Source organism: Onychostruthus taczanowskii, unplaced genomic scaffold (assembly GCF_017590055.1).
Source record: "Onychostruthus taczanowskii isolate IOZ18803 unplaced genomic scaffold, ASM1759005v1 scaffold6, whole genome shotgun sequence".
Taxonomy (NCBI): Eukaryota; Metazoa; Chordata; class Aves; order Passeriformes; family Passeridae; genus Onychostruthus; species Onychostruthus taczanowskii.
This window is the reverse complement of record NW_024503679.1, coordinates 16,134,704-16,158,607: the sequence shown is the minus strand read 5'-3', so window position 1 is coordinate 16,158,607 and position 23,904 is coordinate 16,134,704. Positions and strand designations below refer to the sequence as shown.

Below are 23,904 nucleotides of genomic sequence, written 5' to 3'. Positions count from 1 at the left end.
GAGATAAATTATTTTCTTTTATGTCCCTGTAGAAGAAGACCAGAGGTTCAAGTATCCAAAAAAAGTAAGAACTGATGCAGAAGCAGGTGTGGCCCAGCCTAAAGGGGTGTTGGCATCCTGGTGGTATTGACACCTCTGCACTGGGATGCAGGGAGCCAGCCTGCCTCGTCTGGATGGGTGTGCAGCCTGCTGTCACATCGTGTCCTGCTTTGCAAGCTTTTGATTCTGTTTTCTCTTCCACAGGTACACGCTGCTTCCCAAGGGGGTTCTCCAGATAACGGGGCTGAGGGCAGAAGACAGTGGGATATTTCACTGCGTTGCCACCAATATTGCTAACGTGAAGTTCAGCCGGGAGGCACGGCTCACCGTGTCAGGTTAGTGCCAGCTATGCTGTCCTGGCTGCCTTCCTGTCTTCTTCCCACTGCTGTTCTGGACCAGGAAGCCTGAAGTTTAAGAGAGACATTCCTCTGTCCAGCCATAACACTTTCCTTGTTCTGGATTGTTAGTTGTTAAGATCCCCTCTGGTGCGGAACATCCCAGATTCCCTGTGGAAATGGAGATTGCATCTTTGGAGATAGCAGGCAAGGGAAATCTCCCCAGGGATGGTTGAGTGGGTGTTTCTGAGTTCTTTCTTACATGCAGCCGAAGGTCTTTCCCCTGAGCTGTGATGCTCCTGTCCATCATATACACATAATTGCTGGTACCCAGGAGCTGGAGGCTTTCCAGCACACATCTCACAGCTTCCCATCACCCTCCAAAACACTGCCTGGCCAGTGGTTCTGGAGCAGAGACTTAACACCTGTACCAAGTGTCATATTAGCCTCTGCTGGCTGTAAAAAAGCAGCACGCGTGAAATGGGGTGAAGCGAGGGAAGAGTGATGCTGTGTATGTCAACTCTGATGGGAAAGAAAGCAGGTTAACTGGTTCTGAAAGACCTGGGAGCTTTGGGTGCCTGTTACTTATCTGTTTGCTTAATCTATGCAAACAGTAGCCACATAGAGGGAATAAAGAGCAGTAAATTATCAATGTGGTGAAGTTCTTTATGTCAGTTTTCTGGCCTGAGTTATTATTTCTCGCAGGGCAGAAAGCTTTAGTTGTTCTCATCTGACCATCCCTCATTGCAGATGGATATTTTCCAGGTTTCCTGTCCATGAAACATTCGTGGCTTTTTCTCCTCCTTAAAGCAGTCGGATGATGAATATGGGCACCTTGTGTAAGTGTTTGTTGAAGGGTTTGGACCATGCTTCAGTGCCTGCACTGCTGTAACTGGACATTTGCATGGAAAACTCACTGCACTGGGTTAAACCTCCATGGAAAAGGTTTATGCTCTGTGGTGTTTGCTAAGAACACACAAATATCTCTTAGATCAGGACAGCAGGTATGTGTTAGCATGTGAACCTTGGGCTTTGGCATGGCAGCAGAGGCTGTGAGCCACAGAGGTGCATCACGGGCCATTGCTCTGCTGGTGTGGGTGTTGTGTCAGTAAATACTGAGCTAACATGAGTGCTGCTGTGCACATGGCATTAGGCATGATGGGGTAAGCAGAATTCTTGCAAATTTTTTGTATCACCTCCCTCTTGTGTCACGGTGAAGGGAATGGTCTCTCTGCTCTTCATGATGGCAGGAGGGCTCCCACTTTGCCCTGCTGGGCAGCAGCTTCAGCCATTGCTTCACCAGCAGAGAAGCACAGGTCTGCCTCCCTGAGGTTTCCAATCCAAGCCCTGGCTTGGGAGGGAGGAGGGAGAGGGTGAGAATGGTCTCTGGAAGCCTGTGCCCTGCAGGGCATTGCCACAGCCCGGCAGGAGAGGAGGAGGAGGGTGGCTGCCCATGGGGGATGAAGGAGCCTGCTTGCAGCCCTCTCCCTCCTCTGCCTCGCAGTGGTGGCGGGGCTGCCGGCGGTGAGCAGCACAGAGATGTCTTCCAGTCCTGCTGATTGATTATTTTCAAGTGCCTGCTCAGTGGAGCTGCTCCTGAGGGGGCTGCCTGCCTCTCTGCACTGACACCTTTCCAGTGTGAGCTGCGGCTCTCTCTGCTGCTGTCCTTTTGATCAAGATCTGGCAGGCGATGCTCGTGTCCCTGCTGGAGTGCCTGTCACTGCTGGCAGTGCTGGGGACCTCCCCATCCCCACTGTGACTGCTGCTGGCAGAGTCCCTGGGGACCACGGGCATCATTAGAGCCTTTTCCCCTTTCAGAACAAATCCCTGCGCTGCCCTGAACCCTGCTGAGCTCCAGCAGCACTCGCCTGCCACAAGTCCCTCATTTTATCACTCCTTCCTTCCTGACCCTGCATCAAAGAGCTGGTCTGATGGAAGAAGCAAACCTCCTCCTTGATGTTGGGACATGGTTGGTCCCTTTGTGCGGTGCTGGCATCTGACTGCTGTGTCCCAGTCCCTGCTGGCCCTGGAGCTGTCACTGCTGTGGGTGGTGGGCTCAGCAGCAAAGCTATGGGACACTGCATGGCCTTTGCAGGAGAAGGTGAGCAGTGGTGGAAATGCCACTTCCAGAGTTGGACAGCATTTGCCCAAACTCAGGGAGCTGAATCCGCACTTAAAAACCTGAATATCTATTTAAGACTCAGAGTAGAAATCAAAGAACATGATATTTAAATATTTTATTGTCAAAGTAGTGTGTTTCATAAATTCTGCTTTGAGTTTGGCTCCCGTTTCCTGATATTCTTGGGTGACCTTGGACAATTCATTTCATTTCTCCATGTTTTGAAATATTGGAATCGCTATATAATACGCTGATAATACCGTATTATTCTAAGCGTGAACATTTAGTATTGTGATTCAGAACAATAAATCTACATGGGTTTTAAAGGCACTCCGAGGTACTGAGGGGAAGGTATTGTTTTTCAGATCTCTTGGGGTTAACCAGCCGGTCATATGAATTTATTGTGCATTCTGGTTCTCATCAAAAAAATCTGCATTTTATGGCTTGCAGTGAAATGCATTTAGTGAGAAAGTCAGCTCTTAAGTCACACTGCCACGGTGATTTTTCTTGGATTTTGCCCATTTACACACAAGCTTGGAATCGCTTTATCGCTCCCTGCTTAGCCCCCGTAGGAACAATTAACAAACGAGCAGCTCTGATCTGTGCTTGCCCTTGGACCACTGTGGAATCCCCCTGCTATGCCCTGATTCCAGCCCCTGAGCTGCTGTGAAAGGGTAACACTCAAAAGTGCAGGAAGAAATTGTTTTTCTTGGAGAGAAGCCCCTGTAGATAGATTTTGGTGGATCACTTCCCTGTAATGAGCCTTTTGAACATTGGGAAGTCCATGTTGTGAGTCAGTGTGGGTTGATCCCTATGGCAAAGCCCATCCAAGGCTGTGCTCCCCAGCCCTCCTGTGCCCCACTCCTGCTCAGGAGCAGATGACCAGCCCAGGTATTTCTCTTTGCAGGTGTACAGAGATTTTTTTTGCCAGCAGCTGTAAGACTGATGGAATTCCTTAAGCACTGCTTTGACCTCAGCATTTCTGGCGTATATCCGCGGTCTCATCAGAGACAGGGAGGAAGACTAATGCAGAGATTTTCAGTGTTCCTGTTTACTGATGGAGAACTGAGAATATCTCTTGGGTTTCCTCCTCTCCTGCTTCCAACAAATGGGACTAAAGGCTGCTGGGACATTTGGCTCAGGGATAAGGCACTTTTTAGGGACTCAGGAGATGTGGGTTTAGCTGTGGTGTACATAACACAGGATGATGTTTTTGTCCCATGCTGTCATTCTGTCTAGTGAAATGTGTTTTCTTTTGCCTTTCTTGTGCCTGTGTGGTGTCCAGGGTCCTTGCACCAGGATTTTGTTCTGTTATGGGTCTGTACATCCATCTTGCTTGATGGGTTTTATTCTTGGGTGCTGCCACTTGGTGCTACTACAGTGCAAATAAAGGATTAGTGATTGTATCATGAGCAGCAAATATGTCACAGTTGTATCAGTGCAATGGGATGCATCCTCTCCCTGCAGGAAAAAGTGGGGTGCAGTAGTCAGAGGAGTTTCCTCTCAGAAAGCTCCTCAGCAGGAGTCAGGGACTGCTACCTCCGTCACTCCTTGTCCCAGGACAGGTCTTTTGGCGCAAGTGACACCAGCAGCAAGAGAGGATGCTCACAGGGACAGTTAGGCATTGTGGTCTGTATGGATTACTTTGTGGCTTGAAATGCTGAAAGGTAAAGCAACTCCCTCATTTATTTGCATTCCTGCTGTCTTTCATGTTGTGTTTTCCTTGTATATCATGCACATCTTCTCTTTGCAGTTCACGGTGCAGTTCCTTCTTTATGCTGCTGATACCAGGTGTTAACAGGGCTGTTTGTGGCTGGATCATTTCTTCAGTGGTTTTCCCCAGGAATAATCAATGCACACTTTAAATGTGTTCAGTGTGACTGTCACACAAACACTGTGCTCCTTTTGTTTCATGTACATCTCAGATTTATTGAGGGTTACACCACCCACATAATTTAGAATCCTGGAATGGTTTGGGTTGGAAGGACCCTTAAAGATCATCTCATTCCAGCCCCTGCCATGGACAGGGACACCTTCCACTATCCCAGGTTGCTCTGAATCCTGCCCAGCTTGGCCTTGAACACTTCCAGGGATGGAATTCACAACTTCTCTGGGCAGCCTGTGCCAGGGCCTCACCACCTAACAGGGAAGAATCTCTTCCAAAAACCTAACCTAAATTTCCCCTCTTCCGGTTTGAACTCATTACTCCTTCTCATGTGACTACATCCCAGTGAAAGAGGATATGTGCTTAGAAGAGATGCACTTAGAGGAGACCCAAAGTCCTCGATGTTCCCTTTAAACAAGAGGGAACCAGAAGCATTGTGACAATGTCGTTGCAGGCTCCCACTCCACCGTGTACAAGGACCCCATGATTCTGGTGGGCCCGGAGAACCTGACGCTGACCGTGCACCAGACAGCAGTGCTGGAGTGCATCGCCACCGGCAACCCCCGGCCCATCGTCTCCTGGAGCCGCCTCGGTAAGCCCTGGGGGTCACTGGGACTTCCTCCTCCTCCTCCTCTCCATAGTCATCATGTAGGAAATAGGTAGGTGCCACCGACTGTTTTATACAACAACTGATTCACCCTCTCCCTTCCCACAGAAGGTAATTGTAAGCTTGAAGTGCTTTTTATCCTCATGTCTACACTTTGTTTTTTCTCTCTGCCAAGATTCTGTTTTCAGCTGTTAGAGAAGTGGGTTGGTTAAACCTGTAGATGTTTCATGAAAGGTGATAATTTTATCTTTTCTCAAGTGACAGCATCTTCTGCTGCTGCATCAAAAACATCACCACTGTTGGCCTAGAGAAGCAAAATCATACACAAACACATCTTTCACATAAAAACAGACTTGAAAGAAATTTGCTGTCTGTTCAGGGAGTTTTAAAACAATTTTAAGGGGGAGAGAGTGTTTAAAGTGTGTCTGAAGCCCTGAAAAAACAAATGCTTGCTGCTGGGGTCTGTGATACGTTTTTAAATCAGCATGGAAACCAGAGACAGTGTCTGATGGCATCATGCAAGCAAGGAGGAGCAAAGGGCTGTGTTACTCTAAGGTTTATTTTAGGTTCTAACTTTGTGATGATAGCTTAGAAACTGTTTTGCTCAGAGCAACACTTCCATTGTCCTACAGAAACCTGTGCTGAGTGAAGAGCTGATGAATTTTGTTTTATCTCCCAGAGCTTGTAACTATGCCTGTGTGCACAGTGGGGTTGGGTTCAGTTGGGATTTCTGGAGATCTTGTGGTCCTCGAGGTCACATCAGTTTTGGGATGCACATCTCCTGGTGTCTCCCAGGGCGGCTGTGAAGCACAAACAGGGATAATTCTGTCTCATGCTGCTGTGCTGGATGTGGGACTCCACCCCATGGCTCTGCAAGGGTCAGGGTCAGCTCATGGGCAGGGTGACTTCCCGCTCCAGAGCTGCCTGCCGGGGAGTAAGGACTTGCATCCAATATCAGTTGCACATTTTTTGCATGTTTTCCCTCCTTGCATCCTCTAGTGGCTTGTAAAATCAGCCTTTGTATGCCACTAACTGGTGTTTTTGCCTCCAGAGCCATAACCATCAGATTGATGCTGTTTTAAAAATTCCCCAGATACTCTGTATCACTGGTTTGGTTCTCTTGGACACAAGACAGCTCTGTGTTAGTGCTCAACTATAATAAACTACTTTATAATTGCCTTAATTATAAGTGCTTATTACCTTCTTCAAAACACTTGTCTCTATAGAGCAGTGCAATAATGAAGATGTAATAGCACCGTGCAATGTTTGTCTGGATGGTCTGAGCTCAGCATTGCCTTCCACCAAAAATAAATACCCTCCCCACACTATTGCACAGCACAGTGGCAGAATCAGAGCTACTGAATGGGAAACAGATCTTGTTATTTTCCCTTCCCTTCAGCAGGAATGTTTCCTGTCCAAAGCATCACAAGGTCTCGTTTAAGATGACAGTGATCCTGACAGCGACGTGGTGCACGGGCTCTCTGATGACTTGGAGGGTTTGTCATCTCTTTGTAGCCATTTCGGAAGCACTTTCATGTCTCCTTGTCTGTGTGATCACGGGGAAGGAGAGGGGTTTGTGCTGGACAGGGAGGTCCTCAGACTGTCTGTCACCTCTGGCTTCCTCCATGTGAAGGTCTTCTTCCTGAACTTCCTCCTACAGATAACTCACTCACCTTAGGAAAAAAATCTCTTTAATCCATTTGCAGAAATAAAAAAATCCACAGCCACAAAGTCTTAGAGAGATACAGCTGATTTAGCAATAGGAATGGCTTAATTTAAGCAAAAAAGTCAATTCTGTGTGAGCCTCTTTCTTGCCTTCTAGAAGTAAGGAAGAGCTGTGGTATTGCTGTTGTGCTGGGACTTTGCACAGGGCACATTGCCTTTTTGGAAACTCTGAGCCCCTTTGCTCACAGTTTTGACATTGTGGCATTTCTTCTGTCAAAAAGGAGCAAAAGAACAATTTTGCTTTCACAGCTTTCTAGTACAGGGGAAAGCAAGCCATAAACACCATTTGCACTTCTTGCTTTGGCTTTGCTAAAACCTGGCTGGTTTTCAGTGGGAAAAGCAACTAGCTATATTTTGCTTGAAAGAAATCATTCAAATTCTGGGCCAGTTTTTGAGTGTCACACAATCAATTTTGAATTTAATTTCTTTGGGAATATGTTGTAGCCCCTGACCACAAACAGAATTCCTGTGTCTCGCTGTGCATGAAATGTCAACATTCATTAGAGAGCAGGCTCTGAGAGAGATGTAAAATCATTAAGGGTTTGTTCAGGGAAGATAGGGCTGTTCCTTTCAGAGCCACGCACTTCAGGCTTGGACCTGTATGTGAGCACAAATGAATATCCTGGGCACTCACTGCAAAGCCTTTTGAATGAACGACGATTTTAATGTATCCTTACCCTTTAACTGACAGGCCACTGAGCTGGCCTCCATAAAAGGTACCAAAGCAGAATAATAAACTATTTAGAGAGATACAGAAAAGTGAGGCGAGAAAGAAAGGACAGTGATTATCTGATAGCGTTATACAGAAGTTGTCAGAAAGGGCCGCACAATGGGAAGGAAATTACTAAAGAGGGAGCCATTCAAGAAGTAAACTATACAACAATTGTAGGAGCCAATTAATTGGTAACTTATTGGACACAGAAGCTTGCAATAGACGGCTGACTGGTTGACAGGAGCACCGTTCCTGTAAGTGTTTAGAAATAATAGAGTAAATTTCACCACTTCACATACTGAATAGTCAACTGTTGCAATGTACTCTAAATATGCTAATCCACAGTGCCCAGTGTCCTCAGGAGCAGGAGACCCATGTGTCTAAAAAGTGGAAGGCTACTATGACACAATACAAAGAATTCACAAAAGACCTAAATGATCAACATTAGAAAGTTGTTACTTTCTTTCTACTTGCTACTTACAAAAGAAAGGCGTTCGTGTTGTTGCATATTCATATTGCCGGGCACGTTTTAAGGGGCTCTGTAATTGGTGCTGGTGTGCCAATCACTCGGTTAGCAGGCGGAGAATGGGCTCCAGAAAGCATCAGATACACCTTGGAAAAATAAATCATGTGGCTCCCAAACTACAGGCATCCTTCATCCAGACTTCACCCCCATGGAGAATCTGGAAGTACCCAAAGGGGCCTAAAGGAAGGCTGGAAGGGGACTTTCTGCAAGGGTGTGCAGTGATCGGACAAGGTGGGAATGGCTTTAAGCTGAAAGAGGGTAGATTTAGATCGGGTGTTAGGAAAAAATTCTTCCCTGTGAGGGTGGGGATGCCCAGGTGCAGGTTCCCCAGAGAAACTGTGACTGCCCCATCTCTGGAAGTGTCCAAGGCCAGGTTGGCTGGGGCTTGTACCAACCTGGGACACTGGAAATTGTCTCTGCCCATGGATGGGGGATTGGAATGAGATGATCTTTATGGTCCCTTCCAACCCATCCTATGATGTAGTGAAGTCTCTACTTGTCTATAGCCAGAGCATCTTTTGGGAGCATCTCCCATTTGGAGAATGGTTTCCCTTATTAATTAGAGGTGACTCTGCTCTTCACATGAGCTGAACCTCCCCCTTTTGTCCTCATCAACTGAGGGATTGAAAAAGAAAATCTGTCAGGCATTTCCCTCCAGACTGGCTCTTTTTCAGCCCTCAAATTTTCTGCTTTTGACTTCTTTAAAAGTAGAAGGCCATGTTAAATGAGCAGTGGTTTCAAGCCTGCCTGGGTCCTGACAGCTTTGGGAACTGAGCAAGTGTTGGCTTTTGCAGTCTCCTCCATGAAGAGATGACTTTGTGGTGGCAGGTGATGCCAGGAAGGTGAATTTGAAGGGCTTGGATTGCCTCATGCAAACCATTCTTCAGGTCTCCCTGTAAAGAAAACAGGGTTAAAATAAATAGCAACCTTTGCAAAGCAGGTGTGAGTCCCTCAGCACAGCAGTTCTGCAAAGTGCTGAGCTTTCAGAATGCAAGGAATTTCTTGTGTAAACACTGTATTATTTATATGTGTTGTCAGTGTTGCTAAGTTGGACTAGATATTAGCTGAAGACCTTCTAGCTGACTGCTTTTCCGTGCTTTTGGAAAGGGAGGAGTTGAGTGAGAGGTGTCTGAGATGATGAGGCAGAGTGATCTTTGGTGGCTGTTAGAGGTGACCACACTGACCCAAATGGCAGATCCACCAAAGCTTCTTTGTTCTCCAGGGAAATGAAGGATGTGTGGACAGGAGATGTTTCTTCAGACCACCAGACTTCTAATAGCTGGAGTTGGAGAGAAAACTGAGGGCATATTGATACTGATATTTGGACTAGGGGGGAGCACCTGCTGCAGGCTGAGTCTTTGCATACTAAAATGATGGAGCACATTATAAATAATACAGTAAAACTGCTGACATTCAAGTCACATTTCCATGGTATTTCTCAAGGCAGTGATGTGATGAAGGATCCAAGTACGACCACTTCGCATCTTTCACGGGTCCCATTCCTCCCCCAAGAGAGAGATTTGATTTTTACACCTATTGTAAATACAGACTTCCAAAAGGTCTAATTTAAAAGATGAAATCAAGTTCAATTTGGATTTAATTCAGACCTCTTTACACTTCAGTTCAAATGCTGTTTGGAAGGAATGGTTCTTTGTTATTGCTCAATAAATGTAGGACAGGTCATGTTTTACTGTCCTTTTTATGACTGAGCTATTTACTGCAGCAGTGGCTTGGCCACCAGTGTGTTCCTTTAATGACATTGTTTTTCTCTCTCTAAAAGATCCAAGCATTTTTCTTTGCAATGCAAATAATTAAGAAGTCTGGCATTTCCTGTCTAATGAAGACAATGATACCTTTAAGCTTCAAAATTTCCTGAAAAACAATTATATGCAGAGCATGGCAGGAGTTGGGTTTGGAAAGTGCCTTTGTAGCTCTCAGCCCATGTTTCCTAGCAGGATCCTGCCTGGAATCTGAAATGGGATATCTCACTCCTGTGGTTGTATTGGGTTTGCATGACAAGGTTTTGGTTGTATGGGAGCTACAGGGATGGATTTAGTGAGGAGTTGCTGGGAGCTTTCTCATATCCAATGGAGCCAATTCCAGCCAGCTTCAAGATGGGCCCACCACTGCCCACAGCCAAGCCCATCAGCAGTGGTGATAGCACCTCTGGGATAACAAATTTAAGAAGGGAAAAAAGTTATTGCACAAGAGCAAACTGCAGCTGGAGAAAGGAGTGAGAACGTGAGAGGAACAGCTCTGCAGACCCCAAGGTCAGTGCAGAAGGAGGGCCAGGAGCTGCTCCCAGCACCAAAGCAGAGATTCCCCTGCAGGCTGGAGTGCAGCCCGTGGTGGGGCAGCTGTGCCTCTGCAGCCCATGGAGCTCCACAGGTAAGCAGAGTTCCATCTGCAGTCTGTGGAGGAGGAGGAGTTTTCCCAATCTGTTCCAGAACCTGTTGGTTATGAATGACCCAAATTCTCTAATATTTTTTATTATGCAAAGCACGATATTAAATCTAAAGCATGTGATTGCAGGGTGACTTTTACCTAGCCCTGCATGCTGTCTGTCTTGGAGTTGAAGCTCATGGCAAGATTGTGGCACACTTTGGAGCACAAGACCAGACTCTTCCACTGTAGTGGAGCACATGAGTATGGAAATCTCATGGGGAGGTCAGCTGGGGACATCACCAGGGCTGGTTCTTGCTTCTCTGATTTCTGTAGGTTCTTTAAACTCTTCCATGAGCAAACCTGGGATAACTGAATTCCTGATTCCTGTCTGATGAAAGGGTGCTCCCTTTAACTGCTCCTCCAGTAAAACTCCCCTGCCTTTCCCCTCTGCTCAGACACCCTGACATGTGCTAGGCCTGATTTAGAGCTGCCTTTGTCAGACAGTGTCTTAAAACACAAATCAATGAAACAATAGAAAGCAATAGCCTGATACTAATGAAACACATTGTAATTAGAGCTGGCTGGGAATTTTCCAGAGAAAACAGGATAAAAGTGAATTCCCTGATACTGAACTATTTCACATGCCTCATATCCAGCACTTGGGGTGGGGGCAGCCCTTTTCACTTGCCCTTCCAAGCCAGAGTGAATGAAATCTAACCACCAGCTGAGAGACCAGCTCCTCAGCCCTGAGCTAGTGTGTGTTCAAGGGCTAAGGAATAAAAAATCCAGGGTTTTCTTATTTTCAGAAGCCACAAAAATCCATCAAGGGTTATCAGGTAAAGTGGTGTAACTTCTGGGTGAGGTAATCTACAGGTCATAAATTGCTGGTGGCTGGGAAAGAGGATGAGGGAAGCACTGGAGTAGGCTAGCTGGGCTTCTTCCTGAAGTCTCTCTGTTGGAAATAGGCTATTGAGCTGAGTGGATCCCTGCTCATTGTAATGCAAGAAGCCAGGCAATGGCTCAGAGAAGCTGAGATGATTTAGCTTGGTTTAAGCACTCTGTTGAAGTGTGTTCTGGGTGCTTCATCTTAATCTGAACACACGGTTGAAAGCTTTCACTTTTCCTGTGGTGGTACTTTGGGTTTTTAAGCAGCAACAAAGAGTGATTTTGGGCAAACATGTAAACAAGGATCTGGTTTCTGCAGAAGGCAGTTCTAGTAAGAGCATCAGCTAAATCCCCTTGACTTTACTTGGCAGATGGCAGTAGCAGAACATGGCACCGCTCCATAAGTACTTAGATTGGATCTCACTGAGGGCTGTGCCTTGGAGAACCTTGCCCTCAGGTCCAGCATGTGACTCTTATCCTTCTTCCCTTCTTTCAGACGGCCGCCCGATTGGCGTGGAGGGGATCCAGGTGCTGGGCACAGGAAACCTCATGATCTCGGACCTCACAGTGCAGCACTCTGGCATCTACGTGTGCGCCGCCAACAAACCCGGCACGCGGGTGCGCCGCACCGCGCAGGGCAGCCTCGTCGTGCAAGGTGAGCCCCTGGCACCCCGAGGGCTTGGGCTGGACAGGTGCTGACTTCACTTCTCTGGTGCTACCAGGCAAAGCACTGCTTTTCTAGACATGTGGTTTCCCAAGTGGGGGTGTGTCTGTGTCCCACGCAGGTGAGTCGCAACCAGGTGTGGTTCAGCTGAGGCATCAGCTGTATGGGCTACAGTGATTTCTCACCCCATCACAGGCATTTGTCTTAGCAGACTCTGGTTGTTACTTGTTACCATACTTGTGTATCTCGGCAGAAAGCCTGAATTAATCAAATTTGTCTCATGGACCTTAGTGATAGAAGGACATGGTCACTGTTCTCATACTGGACACCTGTGAATGATAGATATATCTCCTGCAGTGATATGCAGCAGTGGATACCACTCACAGAGTATTGCTTTCCAACTGAAATGGCACCAGGAAGTCTAAAACCATTTCCATGTGATCCTGTTTCATGTAGCAGTTGACACTGTCTGAGCCAGTTGCCAGGACCTAGTGAAGCACCCTTTGGGGTCTGTGCCCATGGGATACAGGTTGCTCCTCTTCCTGCAGCAACTGTCCTGAAATGCTACTTGTAAAGGGCAGTTCAGCGCAAAGTAGAGATCAATACTAGGGAAAACACACAAATCCCTTCCACATGCTCCTGCAACCAGTCTCCATGGTGAGGGGAGCCAGGCAAGCATTTGAGAAGGCAAACCCAGCTGGCAGCGTGCTCTGAATGGCAGCAATCCGCCCCTGATTACAGGCACTCACCTCCTCTTCAAGCTAGTCCACTTAAAGCATCTCACGCTCTCATCAGTTCACTCATTAACTATTGACTGATGATATCCTGAATCTAAAATTACACACCTCCTGCCGGAGCTGCTAATTGAACCTTTCTGCTGCTGATGGGGAAAGTGCCCTGCTCCAGCCCCGACGCTCACCCTGCTCCAGCCCTGATGTCACCCGACAGATCGCGGGAGTCGCAGGCGGTGATCCTGCCGGCCGTGGAGGAGCAAGGTAGGAAGGGTGTAGAAAGGGCTGCCCGTGCCTCCTGAGCCCCAGGTGCTGATCAGACAAGGAGACAAGGTGAAAACTCACTGTTTCTATTGCTCTTGGATTTCTGGGTGAGCAGTGCAATAAGAGGACCTCCCAGCTGGCACAGCTATGAATCCCCTTATTAAGAAACATCAACCCCAGCATTAAGAGCAACCTCTCTGTACTGATAGAAGCTCTTTAGAGCTGCTGCAGGACAGCTCTGCATATGGTGCATGTAGGAGAGGTCTCCTAAGCCCACATGCCAAGCTGATGTCCAGAAGGCAGGGAGGCAGACCCAAAACAAATTATTTGGAAAATCCATGAAGTTTTAAAAATTCAGCTATTGAATATGGTTAATTTGTCCTGTTAGCAACTGAATGAGAGGGTGAAAGGTAGCAGAACTTCTCATTGCTACAGCTAGCAGTTTTTAGTCTTTTTGGAGATTAGAACATCAGCTCTTGAGCAACTGGTCTAGTGCTGGAGTTTAGCTGATGTACAGTTACTGTGAATTTTCTCCTGGCAAGCCAAGATGAGCATTTGTCCCTAAAATGTCACTCACAGGGCCATTGGAGCCATCTTTCTGTGGAAGCAGGATGCCCCTGCATTCAGCATCAGCAGAGAAGCTGGCAGTGGTGTGGAAAAGTGTGGCCAGTGTGTCCTTAGAGTAACCCTTAGACAAGACCTGCAGTGTCCAGGACCCCAACCTGTTTTGCCCATCCTTAAAATGCTTCGTGTTTTTTAGGGGAATGTTCCCCAAGCAGAGTAGGGGCAGACCCTGGCCAGGCAGCTGAGCTCATCCCAGGTTTGCTCACGCTCCCTCTGGAAGCAGTTTTTCCTGCCTCTGCATCTCATTTTGCCTGAATTTTCCAGCTGAGAGGTACAAATGATTGCTGTTCAGGTTCATCTGGGAAGAAAACAGTGATAATGACTGACATGGGAGGCTGTGGGTTTTATCTTTGTCAAGATGTCAGCGATGCAAATTACATCCGTAAAGAGAAGAAAAGCAAAGAGCGGGCTATCAAAAGCCTGGTTGGAGAGGAAGTTAGCACAGGGCTAGGACAATACGGCATCCTCAAAGCACACCAGGCCAGGTACTTGCTGCCTTTATGCAGGAGCCCTTGAAGTGCCCGGAGGCACAAATTAACTTGCCCCAGTCTTTTGAAGGCAGGACGTTTTATAGGTGGGAAACTGGAGGAGAAAGGGCGATGTTTCCTGTTGTAAGGCAAGGAGTTAGCGAGAGGCTGGAACTGAGACCATGTCCTCCCTCCTGCTGCCAGCAGTGGTCCTTGTCCCATCCAGCAGCTGCGTTTTGGGCAGAGGTGTCCCAACACAGGGCTCTGCTCTTCCTCCAGCAGTAATGTCCTTTCCATTGCAGGTTTTCCTTCAGATAATCTAACACCATCTTATTACCTTCCTGGGAATTCCTCCTCCCTCCAGAGGAGAAGGCGTCAGTCCCCCACTCCTTCCCTCCCTGCTCTCCCTTGGCCATTTAGGCTCCTTTGATCTCTTTTGTAAGGTTCTCACACAAGAAAGTTTCCATTTTCCCTTCAGATCCAAGCGCAGCCATTTGAATATTGCTTTGTGCTGAGCTTCGAATGAAAGTCTCACGGGGGGAGTTGTCGAAGGGCCGAATGCGGCGCCGACTGAAACCGAGGGTGTGCGTGTGTGTGAGGCGAGGGAAGAGCAGCCTTCAGTGGCAAGGGAAAAAATATATCAAAGCACTTTCCCTCTACCTCCTGTGCAATCTTTTGTGCTTTATTATGTGTTTGGTGTCATAACAAACTGATGGGCTGTGAATGGCCAGATGGTCACCAGTGTTCTCCACTCCACGCTTCATTTCCTCCTGAAAGCTATGCAGAAAAATGAGATCCCATCTCATAAATGAGGGCCCATCTTAAGGACATGGGTTTGAAGGCTCTGCTGACAATGCGTGCCTTGTTTGCCTTGCTTGCTGTTGGCAGGACTGGGCAGCACTCCTTGGTCCAGCAGATCCGGCCACCGCTGCGCTTCCTGATCCATCGTTCTTGTTCGCTGGCATCACAAGCCTTGGCCGGGGCTGGAATTCAGAAGCAGATGTATTGCAGTTGCTGTGGTTTAGGCTTGGCTCTGTGGTACTTAGTTTGTCCTTGAGTTTAGCCCTGAATTCATTCTTCAAACCAGCTTCAATATATGCTGTGTGAGTCAGTGTCCCCTTCTTGTCCACATTTTCCTTGTCAAGAAAAGCCACCATGCAGGGACAGATGGGCACTCAAATCTTGTCTGTCAGGATGCTGGAGTGAGCTGGGGTGTCTGATCCCTGAGGACCATTCTTCCAGGACCACACTTGTGGGTGCCATGGGAACATACCCTGCTGCTGTGGAGCTCCAGCCTGCACCTTGCTGGGACAAAAATCTCATGAGGGCTGAAAGGCAGGCTCCATGACAGTCCCCTTGAGTGTTCTCTGCCTGTTTTCCAGGGGACATGGGCACAGTTTCCATCTTTGGCCCTTCCAGTCCCATCACTGCTACTGTAATTTGCTCAAGTAAACATCTGAGTATCCTCTATAGTGAAGAGAGAGAAGCCGAGTGAGCAGCAGTTGTCTTAAATCTCCTGTCACCATTTGCTGTGCTTGAGTGACTTCCTCATTGACCTGACTTCTCCTTTATATCCTTATTGTGGGTGCCAGTAGCCTAATTTATGAGGTTTTGTTGTTTCCATGTTATTCTTCCTTCTCTTCACCCCAGCCCCCCTCTCCAACCCTGCCACTCTATCCACTTGAAAATTAACGACACTTCATACTGAGATGCAAGAGGCATGGATTGGTCTGGCACCAGAGCATTGGCTGTCAGTGCTCCCTTAACCTTAGGATCTTCTCAGTGATCCTTGGGACCTTCTGTGAGCCATCAGGTGCTGCCATAAGCATCACACCCCAACCTCACAGCAAGGACAGCAAAGCTCCCTGACACTGGTTGCTGGTCCCTGCTGACATGTCCTGAAAGAGATGGAGCCCACTGGGGCCTCCTGTTAGAAGCTGCTGTTGCAGTGCATCTCCACGCTATCACAGTTTGCTGAACACAGTAAAAGCCATTGAATTACTTTGTTAACGATTCTGGGGGGGTATTAAGCGTTATTGCTTTTTGATACCAATGTCATGCCTTTAAATATTCATTAAAACTGCATGATCCCCTCCCTCCCATTAAGTCCTGAATAATCAACACTCTGGTTTCTTCATACTTCACAAGCCAGGGCTGGATCCTGCCCACTCCTTGCCACGTTTGAATCCTCTGCTCTTAACAGTGGTCTCTATTCGTATCTTTATTAAATCTTAATGGAGGACTGAGAAATGCTTGCTCTGGCTGCCTGCGATGGCTTTTGGCACGTAGTGTGGAAGGGGCAGAGGTGTTCAGGCCACTGTGCCTCCATGCAGGGTGGGATGGGCCCTGGGATGGGCCCTGACAAGATGCTCTGCTAATTATGAGTGATGAGGGTGAAGGGCTGGCAGTGGGCAGGGCTTGGCTGAAGACAAGGCTGGCAGCCGGCAGGGTTGGCTTCTGCTCCTTCCCCACTAACCCAGGCAAACTCCTGGATCCTGTCAAAATCATTTGGAAGGGCAGGGGGAGGACCTGGGAGAGGAGATTATTTTCTGCCCAGGAAAGGAGCCGTTTGCCCTGAGACCACAACCAGCAGTTGCCTGAGGGCACCTTCCTCAGGGCACTGGCTATGAACACAGGTTGGGTGCATCCTGGTCCAGGTAGCAGAGGGCCACCCACTCAATCCATGTCCTTTAAACTCCATCTGTTCCCAGACCATGTCCTCTGACTCCATGGGTTTCTGTTTTGACCTGGGCCATTTTGGTACTACAACTTCACACTGTTGAAACCTCAACAGGACAGAGCAATGTCTGGAGAAAGCCAGGAAGAGCCAGAACAGTGGAAGGGCAATCTATGTCTTGCAGTGAGGGATGTCATGGAACAGGGAACAGCTCGGCACAGCAGAGGTGGGATCCTGCTCCCCTGAGAGTTTAAACAAGTTAAGCAGGGGCTGGGGTTGTGTTCAGCAAGGCTGCAAAGTGGAGGGATGGCAGAGGGGAGCAGGGACCCGAGGAACCCGCGGGCCGTGGCACCGAGCAGTGTGACTGGCGCCGAGCCAGCGGCCGCAGCTGCACGTTCGTTACCCCGAGTCACACGCGACCCCGCTCCAATTACCGCCTCTTGACATGGGCTAATAAGGGAGGATAAGGAGAGCCGGCGGTTCCAGAAGGGCTATGCCGGATGCTTCTTTCCATATTTCAACTTTGTTTCTGCTGAACAAACGGTGGGTTTGAGATTTGATGAAGCGAGGGGGAGGCAGAGGCAAAGAGCCAAGAGGATCTTTAATGAAGCTGCAGCGAGGAGCTGGAAGGTGGCTGTGCCCTTCCTTGGCATCGTGGGTTTGCACCTGCGAGTGCTGCGGGTGCAGCTCGGGAGCCCAGATGAAAGCAGGGAGGTGCACAGCCACTTGCAAAATAATTGCTCCTGCAAAACCGCGCCAGCACAAAGCGGGGGGCGGGAGGCTGAGGAAAATTAAGTCTCTAATGCTCTCACTGTACACCACAAAGGGGCCATTCATGGCAGGGATAAGGGGTTTTCCCCCTGTTTATCTTTGCTTCCAACTTTTATTGAACCCATCCTGAGTTTTGTTTTAATCTTTAAGTGGAGCAAAAACACAGAAGGGAAGCAAAAGGGCAAGAGATTGATTGGCACATGGAGAAGTTTAGCAGGAGGTTCTGGAGGTACGTGTCCATTGGGTTGCTGGGATCAGGTTCATCAGTGGAGCCGAGCGCTGACAGCAGTGGCCTGACAATAAACTCTGCTGGCTGTACCAGTAACGTAAGTCAGACCTGCCATGCTCCACTTCCCTCTGATTATTAAAAATGAAGGAGGAGGCTCCTTCAAGGGGGGAGAGGCTATGTGATGAATTCCTCTGTCTTCCTGCTTGGAGGAATCTGCACAACTGGACTTTTACCCTCACACAAGCACCTGTCCCTGCAGTTTGGCCGTGTTACAGCAGTAGCCATGCTCTCCCCTTACTGGCACACAGCTGAGAAAGACCTTTATCCCCCCAAAATGCTGCAGGAAATCCCAAGGGATGTTTTGGCCATGCTCAGTTCTTGCATTCCCACCTGCAGCCTGGCCACTCCTCAGTATATTTTGCTATATAAGAGACAAGTTTGCTCCCTTCTCCAATCCCTACATCTCTGCTTGTGGCACAGCCACCAACCCTTAGAAAATGCCAGTGAGTGGCTCTGAACGTGTCTCCCTCGATAATCTTGCTTTTGTCAAAAAAATTTAATGTCAGCCATCCGTTACGTGATGTTAGTCAGTAAATTTATTATGGAGCTGTGCCTCTTATCTGTTTGTCTTCATTGTGTCTGCTGCCAGTTCCACCTGATTTTAGGTTTCAGTAGCAACATGCAGTATATTTATCACTTTGCCCTTTGAAGCAGAACTGCTTGAATAATCTCACTTATTTGGCAGTGTCTGTCAGGCCCTGCTTTCTGTAGGCTGAAACGCTGGTTTATTCTGATAAATTATTTTAAATCTAATTTGAGCTGCTGGAAGGAAGAGATCACTTTCTGTTTAAAAATGTTACTGCCAAAGGTGAAAACATTTGGTGACAAGGTGAGCAGCAGTTACAGGCATGGTGAAGTCTTCTGCAAGGCTTGGCAGGACCCCAGAAGTCCCAAGTTGAAGATCTGGAGTAAAAAAGGTTCCCTAATCTTCTGCTGACAAGAAGAATTGGCAGTAAACCTGATATTTACTGTGGAGAGAACACCCTGCCAGATTGCTGTATAATATCCATACATTTCTTTCCATTTCAGCAGTTTGCTAATGCCATTCAGGTCCTTTGGACACAGCCAGGGTGTTGGTCAAGCTCTGCTGTTGAGGAAGCAGCACATCTGCCCAGCTGCAGCACTGGGGTTGCTTTCCATGGGAGACCAGGGAGAGGAGAAGGAGCTTAAACCTTGGTCCTGTTTGCCTGAACCCTGCAGGGCTCATCTCAGCTTTCATCACTTCTGATCTGGCCTTCAGGCGCCTCCTGTGAAGCCATGACTGCCAGGGTGGGCAACCAAAAGGCAGCTTTGCATTGTTTACAGACACACCACCCAAACCAGAGTGACCTGCTGCCTGTGCTGTGGGTTGAACAAGTATTCCATGTTCCTGGGCGGACAGGGTTTACTGACAAGATGGTTTTTTGTACCAGGATAACGTGGGGTCATCAGGACTTTTCTCACCCTCTTTCTCCTTCCTCCTCTCAGCCCCAGCAGAGTTTGTGCAGCATCCCCAGTCCATTTCCAGACCCGTGGGGACTACTGCAATCTTCACATGCGTGGCCCAAGGGGAGCCCCCTCCCCAGATCACGTGGCTGAGGAACGGGCAGATCCTGGAGACCAGCGACCACATCAAGCTGAAGAATAACAACAGGTAGGTCCTGCTGCACTGGGCTCTGGCTCTGCTGTGGAAGTGGGAGTGGGAGAGATGCTGGATTGCTTTCTGCATAGCAAAGAGCTGATGGGAAAGTGGCAGTGTTCTGAAGCAGATCTGGGGATCCAGCTTGGGCTTTGGTAAACTAAAACACTGCTCCAGTCCTGCTGGCTGCACCTTATAGTCTTACAGTTTGGTGCTCCATGATTTTTTGTGCCAGGACATCAGCATTAGACTTTGATTGTTGATGCAGGAACCCAGGAAAAGTTTCTCTTTTTTTTCCTGATCATCATCTGGGTATTTCTGGAAGGGCTAAATGTTGTACCTGGAGCTGGCAGGGACCACATAGAGTCCTCAGTGGAGGAACTATGCTTTAACACCTGAACATTGACCTGCCTGGGTGTGAAAATGCAAATACATTAGAAATAATGTTTGTTTGGAGCCTGACTTTCACTAAACTTTAGCCTTTTATCGCACCAGGGAAGAGTGTGTTCTCTGAGTACTAAATAACTGCATTTTCCTGGGAGGGGATGAGGATGTTTGTACTGAGGAAATGATGCACTTAGTGTGAAAATTACCAGTCAACAATGTAGTTTCTATGGTAATAGCATGAAAAAATATACTACAAAATAATAGCATCTGTGTTGTAAACCTGATGTATTGGTAGAGGTTTGTACTCTCTGGTGTCATAGAGCTGCTCTCTCTATTAACAAATGTGTCTCAGGAAAGCAACTACCCAGCCTCGCTGGAGGGTCTGGACCTTCAGTTTAGACAGTTGGGAATTGCTGTGCAGGCACCATGGCTTGTTCCTCAGGGGACAAGAGTGTGTTTATTTTTCTGAGTGCCTATATAATGTGGGTTTTCTTTGTTTTCTCATTTGAAGGGTTTTAAAGCTTTGTTACATGAGGGATGGAAGGATAAGGTGTGATACAAGAAGGATAAGGTGTGAGTGGTAATAAAATCATCTCAATCAGTAGAGATTTTCTCCAAACTGGAAGTTTTTAGAGCTTCAGAAAACTTTGTATGTTCACACACAGATGACACTCGGTTCAGGTGTGTAGTCTTCTAGTTCATGGCGTGGCTTTCTGAGGCATGTCTGCTCTTTATGGTGTGAGCAGAGCAGAAAGGGTAGGAGGGAACTTAGTGCATCCCTTTCTGGTGATGAGGAAGTGAAGTCAAAAGTGGTCAAGTCTCAAGTGGCCATTAAATCCATGGCAAAACTGACACTGAATCCAGCTCTGTGTCTCTCCCAGATGTTTTCCCTGTGAAATTATTGCTCTTCACTTGAGGAGTCAGGTCTTTGGTCATGGTCACGTCTCCTGGCCAGGTCCCTGTGCCTGGAGCTGTGCTACCCATGCCCATGAACTGCAACTTGGTGAACATCTCTGTAATAATTTTCTTATGGGAATCATTTAATGCAATTCAGCATCAGTCTTTTCCACAGCAAGCTAAATGATCAGGTTTCAGCATCTGGCACAGGCTGAGGGAGCTCAGCCCATTCCTGGGGCTCAGCTGACACGTGGCATCTTCTCAAGCTACAGTAATGTGATTGTAAAGCTGAGCCCTCAGGCCATCATACTCAACAGTGTTGAACTTTGGTCGTCTCACACTAGTCTTGGTCGACTCCAACCTCCAGCTCCAGGCAAGTGGCCATGCCTGGTGGTTGCCAAAGCTTTCAGTCTGGAAAATGCCCTCACTGGTGCAGCAGGGCTGGAAGCTCCAAGACATGGAGGAGACACAACAATGGATGTTTTTTTTACCTGAGCTTTTTCAAGTTTGCCCTTTGTTTTACTCTCATGGGCATGACTGAGTGCTGTAACCTGCTTAGTTCAGGCAGAATCAGTTTTGGTTATGTCTTGGATTTATCAGTCTGTTGCGCTTGGAAAATATTTGTCGGTGTAAAGATGGATCTCAAATATACTAGCAATGAAGCTACTAAACTACAGTATGAGCTCTTTAATTAGATTACATGGTTTCCTAGAAAATTCATTTGGATTAAAACTCTGCTTAATATTGTCATAGAGGTCTGAATGCCCCCTAAGGGATTTTTGGGAAAAAAACCCCAGGAAGTCATCCCAAACCATATCATGTGCTAATTGATTGCAAAATGTGTCATTGGGAGCAACTTCATTTTTGTAAATTAACACAGGCAAAAGCAAGGTTCAGACCTGCAGAAGATGGTGTGTTTGAGATACTACTCTACTCCTGCAAGCTTGAGGCCCTGTGGGCAGCAGCACAAACCCACAGCCAATGGATCTGTTTCTTCCCAAAGTTGTGAAGGGCTCTTTTGCATCTGCCTCACCCCACAGTCACTCATATGCAGTAACTGCAAATCCAAGGAGAGCATATCCTACAAGGTGAGGGAACTCCAAAACCCTTCATTGCTGGGATGCAGCTTCAGGATTGGATTCACTGGAGGTTGGATGTGACTGCTGGTACAACATCAGATATTCACTTGCTAAGCAACTTCCTGGCTTTCAGCACAGTAACATCAGCCTCACGGGCTGCATCCAATAAATACCTCATCCCTTGTGGTCCCTCAGATGTGAATTCCCATCACCTGATGTGTTGACGGTTTCTGGGCACATTAGCATTAAAGATCAGCCTTCTACTGTGCCCTCTCCAGAGGTGGTTGTTATGTTTTGAAAATGCCAGCTGTGTGGGAACAAAATAGCCAATCGATGATTAGCAAAAAATCAAAAGCAGTTCTGGGATAGCGGATAATTGTTAATGAAAAATGCATGAAGGCTCAGGCATAGGGAATTGTGGGCTTTTCCATTAAAAGCTGTGAATAAAAATGACTGAAGGAGCTGAGGATGGGGCTGCCTTGCCATGCAGCCCCTGGGCTGGGGATGCAGCCGGCTGCTGTCAGGGTGATGCTGTGCTGAGCCATTCCAGAGGGAGAAGCTGATGGAGCCTTTTGGCCTTTGGTGGAGCCATCCCTGTGTCCAGCAGTGGCAGAGTCTGTCCCTCTATGCTGATCAGAGATGCCCATGTTGCTCCTGGAGTGATTCTGATAGATCATGATCCAAATGCCTGAGAGGTATAAAGCAAATTTCTAGCAAAATTCCTACCCAGCATCACCAGCCCATCCCAGAAGTGGAGTACTGCTGCAGAAGGAAGGTGTGGTTACTGGCCAAGTTGGGGTTGTGTAAAATTCATTTACACATGGGCTCGTGTAAAATTATGTTTCTAGGTTATTACTTCAAAATTTACAAGGAAGCATGAAATAGCCCCCAAATTACCACTGTAAAAGGTTTATTGCTTTTCTTCCTTTGACCCAGTCAGATTCAGGGGGGTAATTTTCAGCCTCGAAGTGTATCATACTATGGGGTTTATATTGCCATAATAGCAAGGAACAAAGGCCAACATCTTCAGAGAAGGCAGGCTCTCTAAATATTGATTTTCCAAGAAGATTATATTTACAAATTGTAATTAAGGGACTTAATTTGTTCCACCGGAAAAAGGCTTTGTTAGAATTTGGGCTCAGGTGGCATTCGCTCTGCTTGGTGACCTTTGTAAATTCTTCCTCACTGGTTTGCACTTGGTTTAGTGCTCTGGAAATGTCTCACTACCAGGACCATGAATGTTCAAGGCTCATCAAGGGAAATACTCCTTCATAAATAAACATCAGGACAACTTTGCTCTTCTTGCACTTCTCATGCCGTTAAATCCCAGTGCAGAAACAGAGAGGGGCCTTCGAGCACAAACATCCCAGCACCTGGGACCTGACAGCCCTTCTGGTACCAAACCCAGGGAAACCAGAGCCTGTCATCCAAAAGGTGACTTTTTTTCTGTAAACCCTACATTAGCTGGGTGTGGAAAGGTGCAGATGGGTTTGTACATCCCTTCATGGTGCACACTCCTTACAAACACTTCAATTTGTATGGTTTTGGACCATATAAGGGAGGACAGTGAAGTCTGCAGTTCCTTATGCCGTGAGTCTGAAGATGGTGTGATTGAGGGAAGAGTGCTCTATAGCAAATCATACTTCAGTTCCCAGAAGCATGACAAATAAGTATGTGGAAGATGGGGATGTGAACCCGCTGCTCCTGATTTAAGCATAATTTATGGGTTTGACTTTGGAAGACACATGGAAATGGCCCTTGCAAGGAGGACAGCTGCACGAGCACACAAAGCCCTCTAAGCAGTGGGGAATCAGCGTGGTCCCTGCACCAAGCAGGGATCCTGTGCTGGGATCACACAGCCATATCCCACAAAAAGGACCTGCACAGCCCCGGATCAGCCAATGGCAACAGGCATCAGTTTTTCCTTCTCATGTGGCTGCGATTATTTTGCTACCAAGTTGCCTGTGTAATTTCTCTGTGTGCTGCTCCACTGAGCTGCTCTTGAAGTGCATCAAGTCAGGAGTTTAAGTGTTTGTTCCAGGTGTTGCACACAGAAAAATCCATCAGCTGAGAATGGTCCTTACACAGGAGGCTTTGAGGCAGAACTGAGCCCATAGTGGTGCAGCATAAAATTAGTCTCCCCAAAATTAGGCTGGGTCTTTTCCTTCTTCAGTATCTGTGCTGCTTGCTTGGGAAAAGTTTGGGGGACTTTTCCATT

At 47.5% G+C, this 23,904-nt stretch overlaps 1 protein-coding gene across 1 annotated transcript in view; it reads left to right on the top strand.

Moving 5' to 3' along the window:
• IGDCC3 (immunoglobulin superfamily DCC subclass member 3) overlaps window positions 1-23,904 on the top strand; it is a 95,706-nt gene that overhangs the window by 59,548 nt on the left and 12,254 nt on the right. Inside the window, exons 4-7 of the mRNA XM_041418760.1 lie at window positions 244-374; window positions 4,833-4,970; window positions 11,715-11,873; window positions 19,173-19,338. Coding sequence (XP_041274694.1) covers window positions 244-374; window positions 4,833-4,970; window positions 11,715-11,873; window positions 19,173-19,338 — 594 coding nt within the window. The remainder of the gene's footprint in view (window positions 1-243; window positions 375-4,832; window positions 4,971-11,714; window positions 11,874-19,172; window positions 19,339-23,904) is intronic.